This window comes from Gavialis gangeticus, unplaced genomic scaffold, assembly GCF_001723915.1.
Source record: "Gavialis gangeticus isolate Ggan-Ray unplaced genomic scaffold, GavGan_comp1, whole genome shotgun sequence".
Lineage (NCBI taxonomy): Eukaryota > Metazoa > Chordata > Crocodylia > Gavialidae > Gavialis > Gavialis gangeticus.
In genome coordinates, this window is record NW_017728992.1 from 87,089,200 (window position 1) to 87,110,266 (window position 21,067).

Below are 21,067 nucleotides of genomic sequence, written 5' to 3' on the forward strand. Positions count from 1 at the left end.
TAAGCATAAGTTAAATAAATTCCATCTTGTTTAAGGAACCATTACGCTTCCTGTGCCGCTCAGACTCCATCGCCAAAACTCCCACCTGTCCGTATCCAATTTGCCACCACCCGGCCGCACCACTGTGACCAACACTGCGAGCTTGGCTTGCCAGCTCCGTGTTGCCTGACATCTCAATCTGTTTAAATTGACACCTTGAGTTAAAGTGGTGCAAGCTCTGAATATAGCACAGTATCCAAGATGTTAGCTGAAAGGATTGTCTCCTACAGATCAAAGAAATACTTTATGCATAACACAACACTACCTTGTATGTATTATCAAAAAACTTCACAATAAGCTATAATTGTTGAATATGAAATAAGAATGATGCAAGTGTGAACAGTTAGACAAGGTCTAGAGCTCAAAACGTTACAGAAATACATGCAATATTTTGGGATAGGTTTTTCTTCGTGCTTATGAAACCCTCTGCTGGCAAGTGGAAAGAACTATATATGACCCATTGATACTAACTTCAAAGGAATAGAAAGGAAAGCAACGCTTTAAAGGACAAAAACTAATGCACATAATCCATGCGTTTCAGATAAGCTATTACAGCACTGATCTGCTTTAAGTCATAACACATGGAAACTTACCTTCTCTTTTCCATGACCCTCAATTGTACCAAATACACGGGAACATCTGAAAGCGGAGTAGGTAGCTCTGTAAACATCTCCACTTTTATCCACACCCTACAAGTGAAGTAATTTGTTACAACTGATTCATCAAAACCTACTAAAACAAGCAAAAGGATTTAGGGCAGGGGCAGCCAACCCCTGCATGGGTGCCAGAGCATGGCACAAAGGCATTTTGCTTGGCATGCGTGCCTCAGGACAGACAGTGGGAAAGGGGCCAGGTCTGTGCTGCTACAACAAGGATTGAGCCCCTTGTGGTTCCCCCACCATCCGCCCCAACATCTTACAAGTCAAGGTTGTGGGTGTTTTTGGCACTACGCCCAAAAACACTGTTGACCTCTCATTTAGGATTGATTTTACTTTGCACAAGCTAGATTAATACATCAACTCCTAAAAGTAAAACATGGAGTAAAAGTTGCAACTTTTAATCTAACAATTTACAATAATAAGAACAGTATGTTATCCACAGTATTAGGTTCACAGTTTGAGAACCATCTTTTCTCCATACCAATGCTTCATCTTGCCTTCTGCTAGTAATCAGACAACTACAGCAAGTGGACTACAGAAAACATTAGGAAATTTGGTTATGTCTACAAGTCACAGAAGCAACTAAAATAGTGTAGATAACTGATCTACCTTTAAACTACCTATCTTGGGTATTAGTAATAATCTGCACGTTTCAGGATATAGCTTAGCATAAGTTCATTTATCTTGTTTATGTGACTGAAGTATAGACATATCCCTTGTACATTTGACTACTTAATATAGGCCACACACAGGCATTAATTTCTAGTGGTGGAAATTTTCCTGGTTCCCAGGAGAAATCAAGCAATGAGAAAAAGTGTACAGGTGTTTGTTCTCCAAGGAGAAACTCTCCCAGGATTGCCTTCTACCACACTGGTTATTTTTCTCCCAAAACCACTATTTCTTTTCTGGGAGAAACCGTGGGAACACATGTACACTTGGGGTTTCTACTGGACACACTGATTTTCCTGGTAGAAATGTAAAGCTCACACACAAATGTATTCTAGATGCTGGTAGTTAGGCATATCAGTGTGTGTGACCAGTTAGCTCTCTACAGCCCAATAACTTATGGTCCAGTAACTGTACAGTTTGGGATTAAAATTGGAAAAGCAAAATATAAACATTTTTTAGTAAAACATTTCTCAGAGTGAAGCAGATTATTAAGTAAATGCACACATACAGGGAGGGTTTCCTTTAAAAAGACTCACTGAACGCTTATAAAATGGGCACTTTAGTTTCAGGAAATGTTAACTCACCTTAACATAAGGTGGTGCAAAGGATGACAAACACCATTTCACATCTTCATCCCCATTATTTTCAATTTCTAGGTAGTTTTCTACAAAAGAATCTCAGGTGAGTAAACACAAATAGATAAGTTTAGAGCAGGTATTTTATAGCTCTGGGTTCAGATTTCCAAATGCAGGGTTCACTGCCAACTTATTTGGCCTCACTGCTCTCACCTGCACCACATAACTAAAGGAAATTACTAAAGTCAAAAACTGAAAAAAGGTTTCATATATACTGCATATGTAAGTATTTAGTATGTTTCATTAACCAAATAATTTCATTTTATATATGTTGGCATTAGTTATTCTAATTAACTATACCTTCAAATAATGTCTGAAGACTAAAACAAACGATGGAGATAAAGAAAGAACAAACAACCCATGAACAACTTTAATGATTTTGGCATCAAGGAATAGGTTCTGCTTGATTTTGCTTTAGACGTTTTAACATGTATTATGAAGTTCTTGTTTCTGCAGAACTGTAGCATGTCAACTAGAATTTGGATATAAGAAGTCTAGTAAAGCTTTCCACCTAGTGAAAGATCACATGGCAAGACATATCTACAACGAGTGGAAGCTAAACCACAAATTTAAATAATTCTTGAAATCCCTGAAGTTTGCCAACAGAAAATAAAAGGGTAGAAGGCATACCATCTAGAGCCCTCTACCCCTCTGCAAGTCACTGGCAAGACAACAAATCTGCAAGCATTAAGCTGCTTAGATAAAGACCTGGAATACCTACAGGTTGCTTCAGGGGTGTAGGTTAACAAGAAATGCAAAACCTACCAACACCTCTCTACCACCCCCACAATCACTACAACCCACAACAGAGCCATCAGCATTCCTGGATCTTACAGCTGCACCTCCAGAAATGTAATATATCTCATCCAATGCACCAAATGCTGAGATAGAAAATACGTAGGTGAAACCAAACAACAACTGTGCACCAGAATGAACGCACACGGAAAATCTATCAAAGACAAGAATACCCAATTACCTGTGGGGGCACATTTCTCACAAGAAAACCACTCTCTCTCCAACCTCTCAGTCCTGATCCTCAAAGGAAACTTGCAAAACACTTCCCAGAGATGAGCCTATGAACTTCACTTCATCAACCTCCTGGATACTAAAAATCATGGACTAAATATAAACATTGGATTTGACACATTATAACCTGCCTGACAGCTGACTTCCCAGGTACTTCTCCACTATTTATCCCCCTTCGCTCCCCCACACCCAGCCAAACTTTACCCATTGACTCCTCAATCTACAGTTTCACTGACTGCCTATCTTGTATGCATACCAGCACAGCCTCTGGCTTCTTTACTTTTCATTCCAGCCAGGAAAAGCACACATCAACTGCTAAAACTTCCTTACCCTGACAAAGGGCTTTTGAACCCGAAAGCTTGCTTAAAAATTGCTCTCCAACTACTTAGTTGGTCTAATAAAAGATACCAGATTCACCCAAAGAACATTGTCTGCCTACAGGTTGCTTCTATATATATATAGAATATATGAATAGTTTGAACTAGAATTGTCACTATAGACCTAGAACACTGTGGTGAAGTGCAGAGTGGTACCTTGCCTACCTCTAAGTAAAACAGTCCATACTCCTTACTGCAGGGTATGTCAAATAAACAGCCTGCGGAGCCCTATGGTTCAGCCCATGGACCTTGTGGCACACACACGGTTGGTCCATGCGGCATGAAGCTAGTCTAGCATGCAGGCTGAACCTGGCACCATGGGCACTGCATGCAGTAAGCATGGCACCCTCACCAACCCAGAGTGCTGGTTTTGGGGTTGCTCCTAATCAGGCCAAGCTGAAGCCAGTACACAGGGCTGGTTGGATGGGCACCGTATGCAGCATGGGCCCCATACTGACCTCCTGTGATACATATGGCCAGTCCTGCCCTACATGCTGAGTAAAGCGTATGCCTGTTGTGCTCCAGGGCTCACTCTGCATGCATCACAAGGGGCTAGCACAGGGCATACTCTACATATGGTGCCTCCTTGAACTGGCCCTGTGCTGGCTCCAGCATGCATGGGCAGCTTGGGGTACAATCCAGACTGGCTCTGCAACCAGTGTACAGTGCCAGGCTAGCAGGCTGCTGCATGGAACCCATGCCCTGGATCCTCTGTGCTGCTTCTGAGACCTGCTGCAGCAGGTGTTGCATGCGTGCTACATGTGATGCGCTGTTGGACCAGCCCTGGGCACTGGCTCCAGTGCAGCCTGATCCAACTCACAGACCAGCCCAGTGACCTTCACCCAACCTGTGGGGTCGTATGAGTTTGACACTCCTGCCATAGTTTATCTGGACCTGGGAAAATGCATCTGCAAAGTATTTTGTATCATCTTACCTAAATGTAGATTAATTCAACATTTCTGGCTCCTCCCCAATAAATTTGATTGCTCAAATTAGGACACTGGCTCTGCACTGGAATATTGGCAATCAAGTTAAACCTGCAGGTTCCAACAGACTTGACTCCAAATAAGGTGAAACCATTGTAGGCAAGAATTAAACTTTAAAGATAACATTATCTAATGTGCAGATGGTCAAAGTAACCATGTGACAACACTTTGCAGAAGCTGAAACTCCAAGTAACAGATCCCTGACGGCATCTCACACCTTGAAATAATGTGATCCTCCCACAGAAACAAACTCAGTATTCAAAGACATCTTAAAAGAAGAAAGTCACATCTGCCTAACAGTATTTAAGTAGGTAGGCTGTTCATAATATTATAAAGTAGACAGACTTTCACAGACGGATGGGAAGAGAATAATCGGCCTCAGACTAACAGCTAATTTATCCTCAGAAATAACATAGGAGGGAAAATTTATTAAACTAAGTCTAACAACAAAAATCTAAAATGACTGCAGCATTTTAGGGTCCGTTCCCCCCAGGTAAATGAGTTCTAGTTCCTTATGTTGGGTAAAAGGTTGGTAGTTACATAGTGCTGAGAATTTCACGTAGTAACTTTGTAATTTGGCACAGACTTGCAATTAATATAATTTAAGTCTGAGAATTCAAAAATCTGCATTATTATCAATGTCCACTGACACGACAACTCCTAAACTTTATAGTATTTGTACAGAATCTATGAAAAAGGTGTAGGGTTGTATTTTTTATAAAAAGATTTAGATAAATAAGAAGTTAGACCACGGCTTATTACTATTTTATCCAAACAGGTCATGGCCAGTCCCTTAGTCTCTTATCCCCCAGGAGGAATAAAAATGATGAATCCAAGTTATTTGCATTCTTGAGATACATAAAACTTAATTCTGGACATCTGACACTACGGCAAGTGAAAACTGTGAGAAAGTGATGTTACCTGAGCTTTCACCAGTTCCTGTTTCAGGGAAAACTATTGTCCTGTTCTTTATCTGAACTTTTGTTGAAGGTGGCTTTGGAAGTGGTTTTGCCATATGAATTCTAGGAGATCTAGATGGTGGAGTTGATGTTTTAGAAGCCAAGCCCGCAGATGCATCCTGTGCAATCTCTTCTCTAATGAGTACTTTAACAAACTTTCACATGATTTTTTTTGGAGAAAGAGAACAACATTATATTTAACATTATTCGAAGTGTTACTTCTTAATTACTTTAGTCATAAGTATGCCATCACGAATCACACCCCTCATGTCACAAGCTAAATCATAATGACAAAAAAATTATTTAAATTTTTGCTTGATCTTAAAATTGTTAGGTCTTTTATGTATTCCAGGATATGAAATTCTCTAAAGCGATGCTCAGAAAAGTTTTTCAGATGTGTTATCCTTCCATTCTGTCTCTAATGGTGATAAGTATAGTATAACATGGTTAATCTGGTTTACAGTGATCATCGTTAGCTAACAGACCATCATATTCTTTACCCTTGCTTTAAAAAACATGAAGGAAACAAAAACTTCCTATAAAAGACATAAAGCTTTGAGGAAAGACAAGCCCAGAGAATTTTCTGATAGCGCTGTGGCAGTAAAGGGGCTTTTACTGCTGAACAACTGATTTTTGACTACCAGTGTCAAAATACAGGAGAACCTCACCATTTGCAAGGGATGTTCCGGAGATCCCTGCAAATGGTGAATCTGCAAATACTGATGGGGCTCCCCGTCAGGCCCCACAGCCACCCCCTAGTCCCCTGCAGTTTCTGGGGACTCTCCCCCACCTCCGAGTGCTGCCGCAGCTGCCTCTGGCAGCAGCAAAGGTGCCACCGCTACCTCCCTCCCCATCCCCAGGGCTTCCCCACAGTGCCTGACCATATTAAATACTTATACATCTTTCATACTTTAAGTAATTACAGGGTTTTCACATATGCACATCGGTTAATAATTCAGTCAGTCAATTTAAAGACTGTCCTCACATTTCTGCAAACATGGGTAAATCCTACAAAATGAAGAACACTGTATTCCCAAAAAACAGCTACCGGCAACTGACCTTAAATAAAACTTGGCTTGAATAGTTTATCTCAAAATGTTTTTGACATAAATTAGTAAAGTTAATAAAAGAAGTTTTCATGGGAATAGGAAAAAAGTCGAGTGTCAAAGCAAAAGGACAGCAATAACAGAGTTATAAAAACTTCACAGAATTTTTCAGTAAGCTGCTTACCTTATGTCCGTTGTCACAGTGTACATAAATTATACCACTCCATGGAAATTCTGAAAGCTTTGTGGCAAGAGATGGATTAGGACTCACAAGAACTACTATGCAGCTCCTGAAAAAGAGAAAAAAAAAATGCATAGTACTCTTACACAAAAATGAAAAGCTACAATGTTAAAATAGCTCAAAACCAAGGATTCTGATTTGCTCGGTTTACACACTGCAAATTCTCCGATAAATCCCCCCAAACTCTCCAATTGAAACCCCCCAAATCTGTGTTTTTCCACTATTAAAATGGAACGCCACTATATCCATCCACCCATCACAATGTTTTATTGCTATATTTACCATTTTAAAGCAATTTGGAAGCCTATCAGTGCCCTCAATCATTATAATAAAGTAAATTCTAAATACCTATAAATTCTGGCATTTGATTTTGGGTTTATCGTGGAAAGTCAGAGTTCCTCCCACCACCATCGCTCACCACAACACGGGTCCAGCTGCAGCTGTCCTTCCCGCTGCTTTGTGGCACTGAGCAAACCCTGATACATCGGTGTCCTGCCCCTCACTCCCAGCTCACAGTCCCCTGTCCCCACAAGCCAAACTAGTGCTCCTCATTCCCAACCTGCAGCCCCCCGTCCCTTCTGGTGCCCCTCACTCCTGGCCCACAGTCCCCTGGCACTGCTAGTGCTCCTCAGTCCTGACCCAGTCCCCTGCCCATCCTGGTACCCCACACTTCCAAGCCACAGCCCCATTCTCCCCATTTTGCCAGTGCCTCTCACTCCTGATCTGCAGTCCCCTGCCCCCTCCCCCAGCCTTGCTGGAAGGGCCCTAGCTGCCCTCAACCCCACCCAGACTCTCAGAATGGTAATCTGTGGAGATACAGCAGCGATGGCCTCCAGCATGAGGTACATGCAGCACACCTCATCCGGAACGAAAGGCAGCGGCTGGGGCACCACTCACTGCCCCACACTGCTGGCTGGGGCTGGGAGGACCAGTGCCACGTTCCAGAGAGTGTGGCTCTGGCTCAGCTACACTGCTGGCAACAGGAGGGCAACAGGCTCCAGCACAGCAGCTACAACTCATGCAGGCAGCAGCGCGGTGAATCTGGCCCTGGCACAGGCTGGAGCGAAGAGAAGGGAAGGCCTGCCCTGGGCTGAGAGCTCAGGTTGATTCGCCTGAGAGCACAGGCATCAACGCTGGTGCCACCAATCCTGGTGCCACTGTCCCAGGCACGCAGCTCCCCCCACTGCACTGCCTTCTCCCAGTGAAGAGGCAGCTACCTCTGGGCAGGCCCTGCTGACAACAGCGGGATCCATGGGGACCCCTGCAGAACTGTGGCCCGGTGTGCTAGATAAGACACACAGGGCAATGCTGGGACCAATCCTGGTGCCCAGGGCTCAACCACGGCACACAAGGTCCGATATGGCCCATGGACTGAAACTGTGCCTCATCTGGCTCACAGGGCCAAAAGGTTGAATGCCACTGTGCTAAAATATGAACATCAATGGTGGAAAGCAGTCCCTGTCTACCTTTGACACCTTAGCAAGTGACATAAGGCAGAAAACCATTTTCATGCTCCAGAACCCCCAGGGATAGGAATCAGTTTGGGCACATATTGAAAGTAAGATTTATTATTTATACTGTGTGTGTGTGTTTGAAGCAATGTATTATTGCAAGTGGTATTTATGACAACCTTAAACTGAACAGTTTTTCCTCTTTCTTTACTGTCACTACTAATTTTAATGAAACAGAGTATTCAAATTGCATCAAGGTTCCTATCCATCTTGTGCAAGGACAAGAGGCAGGCTTTTATCTTTATCATGAAGATTTCATGACATCCTCAGAAGAACAGAAGTTATTTAGCTAGATCAGACTGCAACACACCAATACTCTAACTCAGAGATCAGCAACCCAAAGCCCACAAAACTGGGTCTGGCCTGCAAAGCTGGTGGGGCAGGCACTGGCTTATGGGAAGGGTGGGGATGGGGAAAATAACTCCATAGTCTCCTCATTAGCCTTAGTCTCCTCCACAGTGGAGAGTGGGGAGGGGTTTGGCACATCCAGGAGCAGGAGTTAGTACAGCCCCCAAACTGAAGCTGCTGCCTTTTTCTCAATGCCAGATTTAACATTTGCCAATTGCTGCTGGTGATGACTACAGTGTGTGTGCGTGCGTGTGCGTGTGCGTGGGGGGTACATTTTATAGACGTTAGGGCTGGAAGGGACCTCGGAAGATCACTGAGTCCAGCCCCCTGCTCCAGGGGCAGGAAGTCAGCTGGGGTCATAGTAGTGAGAGGCAGTACCAAAAAGCCCGGGACACCTAGAAGCTGCTGTGTTAATCACTGGACTGCTGACTGTGCTGACACCTCCTTACACAGCCACAGCATCTCTTAAAGGTGGGGGGAGCTATAAGGCTGACAAGGGGCCGGGGATACTGGGACAAAATGCCCAAGCTGTTGGCAGTGCCCAGCAGGGTAAAAAGTGGGTGGCCTGCAGTAGCAGCAGGGTTGTAATGTTACCATCCTCTGGGCTATATACATAAATATAGGGATGCTGAAAGGGAACACACTGGAATTCAAAATATCCTGTTGTAAAGCAGCTAGAAGTCAGGAGTATCCATAGGAAGTTAGAGGTTAGGATTCTATTCTTCCACATAGTGATCTGTTCTTTGAATGACTCCATCTCAGATATGCCAGTACTCTGAAGCTTCTGTTTTTAAGGTTTATCATGTGAAAACACTTCTATCCAGCCTTGTATCAGACTTATGAACGTGTGCATGAATAGGCAGACCTAGGATTCCAAAAATGGGGAGCAGAAGCTACAGCTGGCACTGGAACGGTGACTGCAGTCATCCCTCAACCTCACAGGTAGACCATGGTGCCATGACAGCAGCTGCCAAGGGCCATTCTGAATCTCCAAAGGCAGTACAACTCCCCTACCCTTGGCACCCCTTCATCTCCAATGCTCAGCAGTACCCCCACTCCTTTCCCATTCCCCCATCCCCCCTTGTCAGAGACCTCAGGCCAGCAAGAGAAATCCAAGGGTAGGGTACAGGAAGAAGGGACCTGCCTACTGCCACTGAGCCCAACACACCAGACAACTCCTCCTCACAGTCCCCTTAGGGCACCTGCAGCTCTAGCCCCTACACCCATCCTCAGTCAGCCAGGGACAGCAGCAGCAGCACATGGGTTCCCAACTTCACCTGCTTTGGGCTTGGCTCCCACAGGTATTCCTTGCCAGCCTGAAGCTCCAGCCATGCCTCAGACTCTGCAGAGGACCCAGGCATCTGCTACTGCAGGGAAACTGGAGCTACCTGCATGTGAGCTACACTCTGGAAGGGAGGGTGAAACTGTGCCACTGCACCCCTCCCTGGACTCACCCCTGTGTGCATGCAACTTGTACACTGAAGCATCAGCTTTCTGGCCTAGCCCCACCCCTCTAAGTTTGTGCCACAAGCAGTAACTGGCAATAGGTTCATCCTACCCCTCAGCTGCTCCAGACTACAAGTTGCACTAAATGTTTATATTTGAGGAAGAGAGTGAAATGCAGATGCTTATATTGACAAATCTCAAATACCATATTTTATGGCCTACAACAAGCATAGTTTCATGTATATAGCATGCACCTGGATTCTTAAGAGGAGAGGCAGCAGCAAGGGGGCTTAGCCTGCTGCCCCCTCCCCCACCACAGCGCAGCCCAGCATGTTGAGTTCAGGACTGTGCAGTGGATCCAGAGTCACATGTTGGGTCTGACCTGGCACACTGAGTCCAGGACTGCACACTGGGTGCTGGGCTGCCTTGGCTCAGGAGCCATGTGCCAGATCCAATTCCACATGCTGGTTCTGGGACTGCACACTGAGTCCAGGACCATGCACTGGCTCTAGAGCCATGGCCCCACAACCAGCACATAGGCCCAGGCTCTGTGCACCAGGTCAGACCTGGCACAAGGAATCAGACCTGGCACACTGGGTCCAGCCAAGTCCAGAATATGGTGGCCAGGTGGAAATGAAAGGAGGGGGTGAGTATTAATTAAGTATTAATTGCTATGGCTCCCAGACATGCAACAATTAATGCTGCCATTACTCCACTCTCTCATGCACTGCCTCTCTCCTCACCCCACCAGATGTATTTCCAGACTCATGGAGATCCCTTTTCCTTACATAGAATGTATGCCCTGATTTTCCCTAGCTGTTTTTGACGGAAAGCATGCAGGTTATATGTGAGAATAAAGTATCTCCCATTTACTAATAAGTAACTTCTCTCTCCTTTAGATGCTTATCTACATACATACGTCCTTAATGTACATGACTTTGAAAGAGTGCTTATACACTCCCAGACAGTACAGCTCATGGGCTGGCAAGTTATGGTCACTGGGCCAAATCTGACCTTAAAGAGATCTGATTTGGTCCTAGGCCAGATCAGTGGCATACAGTTGTGCCATGCCACTCATCTCCACTTTACGGCCTGGTGCTCTGCTTTGTCTACATTTCCCTTGCTGAAAGAGGGGCCAGGTAACTGCAGCAAGTCTGAAGGCTGGCAGGTAGCCCCTAGTGGGGAGTCGAGTGCTACTTCAAAAGCTTTAGCAAAAAGCAGATAAATACTGCTGTATTGTGGCCCACAGCAATAGCTGGGTTACAAGTTGCAGCCCATGCTGGCAAAATGGTACTGACCTCTGGTACAGATGCTAAGCATGTCTGTTGAAGGAGATGGCCTGAGTCACAGAATGGAGAGAATATGAATCAAATCTCAGGCACTGAAGAGAAACCATAACAAAGCTAGCAAGGTCCAGGACTTTTCAATCCAAATGGAGACATGGAGAGGACAATAGAACATAAGTACCATACTAGGTTACACCAACGGTTCATCTAGCCCAGTCTGACAGTAGCAGAAGTAGAAGCTTTACAGGGAGAGCGCTGAACCAGATATCTCTATAGAGTGATCCATCCCCAAGTCAAAACTCTCCCTGGTATCCACCATTTATTGGGTTAGCGATGCCAAAGGAAACAACTCCAACCATTTTATTCAAAAGCCATTAGTAGATCTATCAACCCTGAATTTAACCCAGGGAGGCCGGATTGGGCCCACAACGGACTCCATTTCCCAGCAGCCCCTGCCAGCATCACTGCAGCCAGTTTCCATGGAGACCCTAGCAGCAGCAGGGCCATGACAGTACAGGGCCAGTGTTTTCATGGAGACCAGTCCCAGTAGCGCTGGCAGGGCACGCAGCTGGGCAGGGACCTGCTCCAGAGCCAGGATCTTCTACGGTGACAGCATGGTCCAGAGCCAGGGAAGAACTGTGATCTGCTGCCTGTACATGCTGAGCAGGGCATGCAGGTAACTAATTGAGGCTCTGCCCTGGCTCTGGACCATACCTGTCACTGCCGCAAGATCCCAACCCTGACCCCAGAAATTCAGTGGATGCCCCCAGTAAGTTCAGTGGATGCCCCCTAATTCTAATATTCAAGGACTGGGTAAACAACAGTTCTGTGTTCACTTGGTCCTTGTCCTTCAGTTTGAGGAGAAAAGGGGAAGATAGGCCCCCAAAATGGCATTACTTCATGATGGCACAAATGAAGGCCAAGCAAGTAGGGAGGACCCATCTGAAGAAAAAGTCAGAGGAAAAACAAACTAAAGAAGTCTTTTCTCTTTATCTTTACATACTTTGACAAAAAGGCAAAAGAAATACAAGGATGAAAACAGGTAAAGTCATAGCTTTTCAGAAAAAAGTGCTTTCAGGAGCCCAGATACCACAAAGCGCACACTAACAGGACAAGGCGGAAGAAAGTAACTCAAGAGCAAGAAGCACTCACAACCCTTGATGCCTTCTGCATGATGCATGAGTAACGGCAGAGCTAGGTCATGTTCTACTGAAACTATCAAAGCAAAAAGTCTGAGCTGATGGTACATTTGCACGCAAGTGACAATTCTAAGGAGAGTATTTGTTATCTGCTTCTTGCTACAGCTTTTGAAGTAGCAACTTACAGTCCTTTATCTTGACTTAGATATCTCTTCCTAGACATTTTTTCTAGTATTTAATTAGACAAGCTACTTAATTCCTTACATGCCTAATTAGTTGCTTACTCAGTATGTAAACCCTTTTTAACACAGCAAAACTTTTAGAGCTATTTCCACCCCTGAATCCACTATGGTATGCATTATTTTTATTCAGCAAATGTAACTGATGTCAACTGTATCAGTTTTATTTCAAACTTATCTTGTTTGAATTTGTGACCAAACTGTTAAAAAGCAGAAGTAATATTAAAATATGTATGATAGGACTTACATTAAAAGACAGACATGTGTGTATGTGAGCAGAGGGGAGATGGGGAGGGGGGAGAAATTAACCAATTTTACCAGGTTTTCAATAGTTTTCCATCTGACCAATAAGACTATACATTAGCACCTCCAAAAACCTCTTTGCAGTGGCAAAAACTGAACAGAGACTTACTCAGGCTCAATTATTCCATGCTGAGGAGTAACTGTAAGACAATGAGCTGGCCAAGACATCTCAAATTTTAACGTCCTACTTGATTTGTTCATAATTTTCAGGTGTCCAGTCTCTGCTGTTCCACCTATTATATAAAACAAACCAAAAATATTTACTTGGTGTTTTGGCTCAACCATAAAAGATTTTACAGATAAGATTTTACAAATAAAAATTAAGACAGAACAAAACCTGACAGCTACACCAATTCCATTGGAAGATACTTTCTACTCAACTTCCCTAGCATACTTTAAACCTTGGGTTGCTAATCTTAAGTGGCACAGGCAACTGCTGTGTGGCATGTGAACCCCAGTTGTTTAGTAAATGGAGGCACCAAAATGGAGATACAGAGCAGAGCTATGGTAGGACCACTCTTGCTGCTGTGAGGAGCATCAGCTCTAGGACCCTTCCCTGGCTCTACTGCCTCTTGGTGGTGATGCCTCTCCTGCAATAGTACCCTGTCTCTGGCTCTGGTCTGCATGGCTACAGCTAGTAACTCAAGCAATCCTGGTGCCCCAGGGTCAAACTATCAGATATGCCTCTGGAAGATAAGGGGCAGGGGGAATCAATCAGAGAAGCATTCAAGGAGGAGATGGGGCTTAATCTGTGGCATACCTGCCAAAAAGGTTGTCAACCACTGATTTAAACTCTTTATGGTACCTTTTTGCTAGCAGGAATTAGTAAAACTCAATCCATTGGAGGTTAAGGGCATGCTCCAGCTAATTTCAAAAACACCTTTAATTTTTTTTTTTAAGTTCAAACAATTTGTTGTTGAAATTCAGTGTAAATATAGCAAATTATCAAAGCCAAACTAAAAATGAATTCATTGAAAACACTGAAGTGGTTCTTTTATAAGGTTTGGATAAAATACTCACAAAGAGAAGGTGATGTCAAAATTAAATGTTCAGGCTGAATAGCCCATACATGTTGAGAAGCTAATTGACTCTGAAGAGGTTCATCAGTATTTAAAGATAATGAGGGACCCTGAGGTCCTTTAACTGGAAGAACATCTAAAGTTGTGTTGATATGCCCCTCTGAATTCTCAGGTCTGAAAACAGAAGTTACATGAAACAGTAAAAACAATTTTATAACCAACAAAAGCAACGACTTAAGCAATCTCGTTATCTTTGAATATAAATCAAGCTTTCTACAATGTATTTGCTTACTTGTCTACTTTCAATATTAGACACCAATGCCTACCCTCAATTTACCAGTCTATTTTATTCATTTCAAGTTCCCCTGAATAGAAGATTGGATACAATAGCTATATATCTATCTAACTCACTTTAGTCAGTGAGCAATTCAGTTACATAAAGAGTGCAATGAGTATTACTTAAGAAGGTTGCATTTCAGTTCCGACAAGTTAAGAGTACTTGGTGCTCCAAAATTCCATATTACTCCTCTGGCATCAGTTTGAAATTGCTGTTTCTGAACAAGTGCAGTCTTCCTATCTAAAACTAGGTCTAGCACTAAACTATTGATCTGACTACTTTCTTTCAGTTTCAGATTTCTAGAGCTTAACATAATGCCAACCATCACTACAAAAGAAATATACAGTTGGAGAAAAGTACAGATAAATGGTACTTGCAAGTAGTTTTCCTTTGCTCTACCTTAATTTCTACCCAGAAGCATCAATTTCTGACAGCAGACGTTAAAAGCAAGGACCCAGAGAAAGTAGGTTTACCCCACTGCTGTGCCTGGAATATCACTGACAGAATACATCCATAAAAATCCAATCAGCTTTGTCAGATACCTTCCTCACATCTTCATAGGGACGCCACATGAGTAAAAAATTTATTCTTTGGGCCCAGAGAGTTATGCCACTCTAATATGCCACCCTAAGTATGGATACTGGATTCAGTATTTGGTTAATACATTATTTAAGCTGCTACACTCCTATGGTTCTTTTGGTCATATCCGCCTTACTAGGAACTTAAATCTGTTTCTAAACCTGTCACTAGGCTGTATTCTTGACTTTTACAGAAGTTTAGGGCTGGAAGGGACCTTGTGAGATCATCAGTATATCAAGCTAAACAGGAAATACTTCAGGACTAAGCTCTCTGACAGCTCAGAGATTAGCAGACAAGATCCGCAAGTTGAAAGTGAGATGGCATGATTACATGTCTTAAAATTAGTTTAAAATTTAAGAATTAACTTCTAAATTAGTTTAGAATTTAAGTTCTAGCAGAATGCAAGCTAAGATGCAGATACAAAGCCCATTCTAACTGTCAACTTGGAACATCCATTTTCAGAATACTGGCAGAAAATTTCATAATTAAAGCAGCAGCAGATGAACAAAAGTGAATTTAGTGACTAATAGTCATAACTCACAGTTTTTACCAATCCATCACCTTGGGGGAGGGAAGACTATTTATTAATTACCTGATATGAAAAGGAACATAAGGCAGTTAACAGGAAGTTAAAGTACATCTTTAAAATATTTTATTTTCAAAGCAGACATTACCTGTCTGACTCCAACCTGTGTCCTGGAGATAGCTGAAGACAATTCCTGTTAAAGGTGGAATCTCCAACAACAGAAAGAGTGACTTTACGCATATTTCCATAAAAAAGATTAATGTAATTTGTCCTTGGATGCAGATCGTATGCTAAAAAGAAATGAAGTACTAAAATGAAAATTTCTAAAGAGGAACAACTTAAGCCTTGTAATTATGCATTGAAAGGCATGAACGTTCAAAGATTCACTTGACTAACTAATAATTAAAACTGGATGAGACATTATCTAGCATATTAGTTTGAATTACTGAACCTGTAGCTAAATAGGTCTGGCTGCTTGCAACTGTCAGGCATGAGTTAACAAGCACAGAACGTAAGACACAGCTATTCTACTGCAGTCGCCTATTTGGATTAAAAAAAACTGTATTAAGAATATTGTTTTTTTCTCCATTTATGGAAGTGCTGCATGCTGTTCTGATTTTAGGCTCCATCACAGAAAAACGAAAAAAAAGAATATGAAAATGAACAAAATAAAACCATTCCTAAGGGCATCACTAGATGGAGTTCTGAGAAATGATACTTAGAAGCAAATAAGATACAGAACTTAAAAATATTCAAGCTCCCATGAGTACTGGAGCTTTAGTGTGGCTAGGAGGGTGACCCTGGGCATGTCTATACAATACACCAAAAGCACAGTAGGATTAATTCTACTGCACACTGGCATATTAGCACGGCTTTCGCCGTGACGCGCTAACGCACAGTACAATTAATCTACTGCACATTAGTGTCATGTAAAAGGATGTGCACTGGCACTACTGCACAGTAACACCAGTTATGGCGGATTATGTTAGTGCCTGGTATTTCAGGTACTGAACTTAATGCGCCATAAAATGCACCATAAAAACAGCGCATTAAAAGCTTGTGTAGATGTGCCCTCTGACTTCTGAATTAAAAGAATAAAAATTTAAATCCCACAAACATGAAACCACACACATCAAAAGGAAATGCAAAAAATTTGAAAGCAACTTCTCCCAAGTGTGTGCTTTGATGTGTGTGCGTTTGCACATGGGTATTGTCTCATGTTTGTGGGATTTTTAATTTTATTTCATAAGAAAGTACATTTCCTGTATTTTTAAGGTATTAGATGTGCCTTAAAAATACAGGAAATGTACTTTCTTACAATAAACTATTCATGTCAATATATTGTTGACTCTCTTGTGCAGAAGCTAGAAAGAATAATTATTTTCATGTCCAGTTCTATATCACCTAAGGAAAAAAAAAAAATCAGTTTAGGAATACTTAAGTTAGGCATGTAATAACTCTTGACTGCAAGATGTCAAATTCTATTTGAGTTTCTAACCTATAGTTAAAAAAGAATAGGAGACTTGAAAAAAAACAAGACCAATGGTAGAATCTGGCTTTGAGGTAATAACTGAACACTGTCACTTAGTTCCTTATCTGCCACAGGTATTACACCCAACCACAAAAGTACGCTAGTCTTTAGACTACTGCTATTTCTCCCCTATTTTGCTGCTCTCTCTTCTCTATCCCTGTCTTGCTAGGAAATCTGACTTCTATTCATACTCCTTTCACCATTTTTATTTGATGAAGAGAACACTGACTGGGTAGTTGGTGGTGACATTGAAAATTACTGATATTAAACTTTAGGAGACATACTAATGACAACGCTTAAAAGCAAACTTTATACACAATATCAACATTTCAAAATATTTATTTCAAAATAGTGCACTAAATACTCTTACATGGTTCATGTGTTTAGCGTTATCTTCCCACTCACAAAGAAGAAATAATTTTTACACAAATGCATGGGGCATATTCCAGGTGGGAAATATTATCCATAAGAGTATTTGCCATAGCATACTGTGCAAGCACATTCTGGTCAAATGCACATATATAGGCAAATTGCCAACCTTTAATCTCAGAAGTAGGTTCATTTCAACAAAAGCAGTATGTATGCAATTCATGAAGTATTTCAAAATCTTTTGGGACAAGAAACTACCATAACGTAACATAATTTTAAAATTTTAGCATCAATCACAACCTCCATTTAGAGCATCTCACTCACCCTAGCAGCTTTTGTGGGAGGGAGGAGGTGGAAAATAGAATTTATTTCAAGCTGTTTTGAAAGAAGCCCTGCCAGCTCTATGCCTATGCTTTGGGGCCAGACTGGGGCCATGCTCTACACCCCAGGCTGGAGCAGAGAAAGAACCTGTCAGTACTAGAGCAAGGGTAACTGGTGGGGGAGTAGGACCACAGATTGGGGGTGGGGGGTGGAGAATCCGGAGCAGGGCCCCCCCCCCACATCACCTGCTCCCCACCTGCAGCAGTAGAGGAGGGAATAATTTGAATGACTCTCCAATAGTTAGATTATATACATGGAAAACTATAACAAAATGCACAATTTTCCATGTACAGAATCTAATTACTGGGGGGAAGGTTGTCCTGGATTAGGATAAATATGGTAAATCTCCTTTTATACTCAAGTAACACTTAATTAGGAATGTTTACTGAACATGCATGGTTTTCATCATTCAATCTGAAGTTTTTCAGATGCACAAAGGTTTTGAGGGTTTTCACCACGTAACAAAAAGGCACCTTCCAAAGAATGCAAGTGAAAAATCAACATAAAAGTTCCTTGATCATGATATAAAAAAAATGAAAGAAAAGGAACGGTTTAATGCAGACATATTTATCTCCAAAATCTTTTTTTAATTATAACAACATTTCTTAAAAAGCCATATTGCAGACCTTAATTTCCTAAAGAAAAATTATAATTGCATCTTTTGCAAGCTGAAACAATTTACATAAAAATAAATGTTGCTCTTTATTTTTTCAAGCAGCAATGATAGGTAGGAAGAAACACTTGAAAAAATTTAACATGCATAATGCCAGGGGAAGTAAGGGCCAACCAACACAGGGCCCTATTGCATCTCAACTGGTACACACACAGTATAATTGCCACAAACATCTTACACAGTTTATTTAACAAACCATGACATTAGACAGACAAGAAACAAGATTGTCTGGGCAGAGAGCGAGAAAGAATCAATGTATTTTGTGTCATCTGGTATTTTCTCATCTATATTTAGCAAGAGTTGCACAGAAGAGTTGAGTCTAGGCTAGGAAATACTTTTTCAGGAATTAGTTCTTTAAGCAGTTAGGGGATTACCTTCAGCCACTAGCTGCTCCCCTCTAAATTCTTCATCAAACTTAACATTTCTCAGCACACTGTGTTCAGGGAGCATTTGTTTTGCTGCTTCAGGTTTACATAGTATAGCTCTGTTAGGAGATAGAAAGAAAACCTCTTTAGGACTCCAATCAATTTCAGTTTAAAATCACCTGCAGTAGAACTGCACACTTTAGGAAGAGTGCCCACCATCATGCCAGCTTTCATAATATTTACTAAATACATCAATGTGTTCATTGTTCTCTGATGAAAAAATTCAAGAAATCTGCTCCATAATGGCAGAGCTAACTGAGACAGTCTTTCTTATAAATTCAACTAGAAATTCCTTTCACTCACTTCAACCAGATAAGTAAAATTCCACAATTTCCTTGCTTATGAAACTCACAGGGCATATCTACATGAGATGCTATGGTGCCATAGCTCATTGCTACAGCACCGTATTGTCAAGAGGGCATGGGGGACATGTGCTCCCAGATCTGCACATGGGGCAAAGGTGGGTTGCCGCTGTGGCCAGAACTGCACCGAGCTCTGCTGGGCTGGACAGCAGCACTGAGAGGGGAGTTATGGGGTGCGAGGGGTTGCAGCCAACCCAAAATTAATTGTAGCCACCCTCCCAGCACTGCCACCACCACCCGCCCCGACCACAGCCCTAGCCCAACCCCCCTGCCAGAAGAGCCTGGTGCCGCCCCAGCCCCATTCCACAGCAGCAGCCTACCCTTGCCCTGGGCACAAATCTGGGGGCACCCCCCCATGCCTTCCTGGGGTGTGTGCAGCAGCAGAAGCTGTCACCCCCCTCCCAGCACATACGCAGGGCAGTTATTGGCAACATTATCAGTCACATCAGCCAAAAAAAGCTGATTGCCAATACTATCAGTTTTCCTCATAAAAATCGGTGCTGATCCAATATGCGGCCAATGCATTGGTGCATCTCTATAGGCTACCATGTAAAAACAGCAACAGAATAAGATGCTGCCCTTCCAGAGAGCTGAAAATGTAAGCGGCTGTGTGTGGTTACTACAAACTGTGCTTCAGGAATTTAGAAACTCACTTAAAATGTTAACACTACCCAAGATTTCTACAAAGGGAGTTTCACAAAATGTAAGATGGATTCAACAGTAGCACGTCATCTGATTAGTCGTATTTCCCTTCTTTAAAGATGCTGTCTAATAGCAGTTTATCATCTGAAACCACTGTAGCCATAAAACACAACTGATTTAGTTCAGTTTCTTAAGTAATACTTAAAACACAAACTGGGGATCTAAATATTGTTTAAAATAATATTAAATTTAACCATCTCTAATTATATCAGTTAAATAATTAACTGATAACAAGGCAGCTCAGACAGCTGTTGCTGGGAGCTGCTCCCTGAGCCCTTTGACCAGTATGCTAATTGTTTAACCTTTCACATCCCACATCAAATACATTCTCTTGAAGTCACTTTCAAGTCAGTCAACCTACTTATTAACCATAGGTCTTCGTAGGAAATTAAAATCCCAAAGTGTTAGTTTCAGGAAGTGAACATTTTACTCTAAGCTAAAGGAGCTCCAGGGAGGTGTTCCCAGGGCTTAAAGGGCCCAATCCTGTGTGGGAATACCTGAAGTGCGCAGAACCAGGCACCTCCAACCATGAGAGAACATGTCGCCCATTGTCTCACAGGATCAATGGTGGGACAATGAGTGACATGTGCATCTTTTACCCAAATTGAAGTAAAACTACTATTCAGAATCAAGTCATCAACTCTTACACTCAAACAAAATACATAGTAAAAGTTAATACACATCCCTGCACAACAGTAACTGTAAGCTCAATGCACATTACTAAGCATCTGACTGGTGCTTTACTATTTCAGTTATGACATCAAAAAGTTAAATCAGTATTAGCAAAAACTTTTATAACATGACTACAGTACGGTCTGTGGACTGACTACTTACCGCAAATATATCAGAACAAAAAAGTGAACCTGCTCACTGGTTTATTTTGGATGTAAAAATAACTGAAAAGAAGCTGTCCTGGCACAGTTGATCCACCTCATTAAACAAAACATTGCTCATTGTCTATTTCCACCCTAATAACTACACCTTTGGACCATGATCCCACTATCTCACATACAGGAACTTTAAACCAAACCCAAATGGGTCATTTTAGAAGAAGAAAAAAACACCTTATTCTCATTTCACCAATTAAGCCCTGAAAAATCCTTTCAAAATGACAGACAACATTTCATAGACATAGACATTAGGGCTGGAAGGAACCTCAGAAGATTTAGTACAGCCCCCTGCTCCAGGGACAGGAAATCAGGCAGGGCATGGACACAAGGAAAAACTTCTTTACTGTCTGAGCCCCCAAGACCT

The 21,067-nt window shown here is 42.2% G+C and overlaps 1 protein-coding gene across 2 annotated transcripts in view; it reads right to left on the reverse strand.

Moving 5' to 3' along the window:
* Positions 1-21,067, reverse strand: part of CEP192 (centrosomal protein 192) — a 142,905-nt gene that overhangs the window by 13,149 nt on the left and 108,689 nt on the right. The window contains exons 33-40 of one of the 2 annotated variants that reach the window (XM_019524935.1): positions 18,699-18,808; positions 15,519-15,660; positions 13,930-14,102; positions 13,019-13,142; positions 6,581-6,686; positions 5,313-5,505; positions 1,952-2,031; positions 633-728 (exon numbers count right to left, since the gene is read on the reverse strand). In XM_019524935.1, the coding sequence (XP_019380480.1) occupies positions 633-728; positions 1,952-2,031; positions 5,313-5,505; positions 6,581-6,686; positions 13,019-13,142; positions 13,930-14,102; positions 15,519-15,660; positions 18,699-18,808 (1,024 nt within the window). The remainder of the gene's footprint in view (positions 1-632; positions 729-1,951; positions 2,032-5,312; positions 5,506-6,580; positions 6,687-13,018; positions 13,143-13,929; positions 14,103-15,518; positions 15,661-18,698; positions 18,809-21,067) is intronic. The other variant, XM_019524945.1, reaches the window with a different exon arrangement.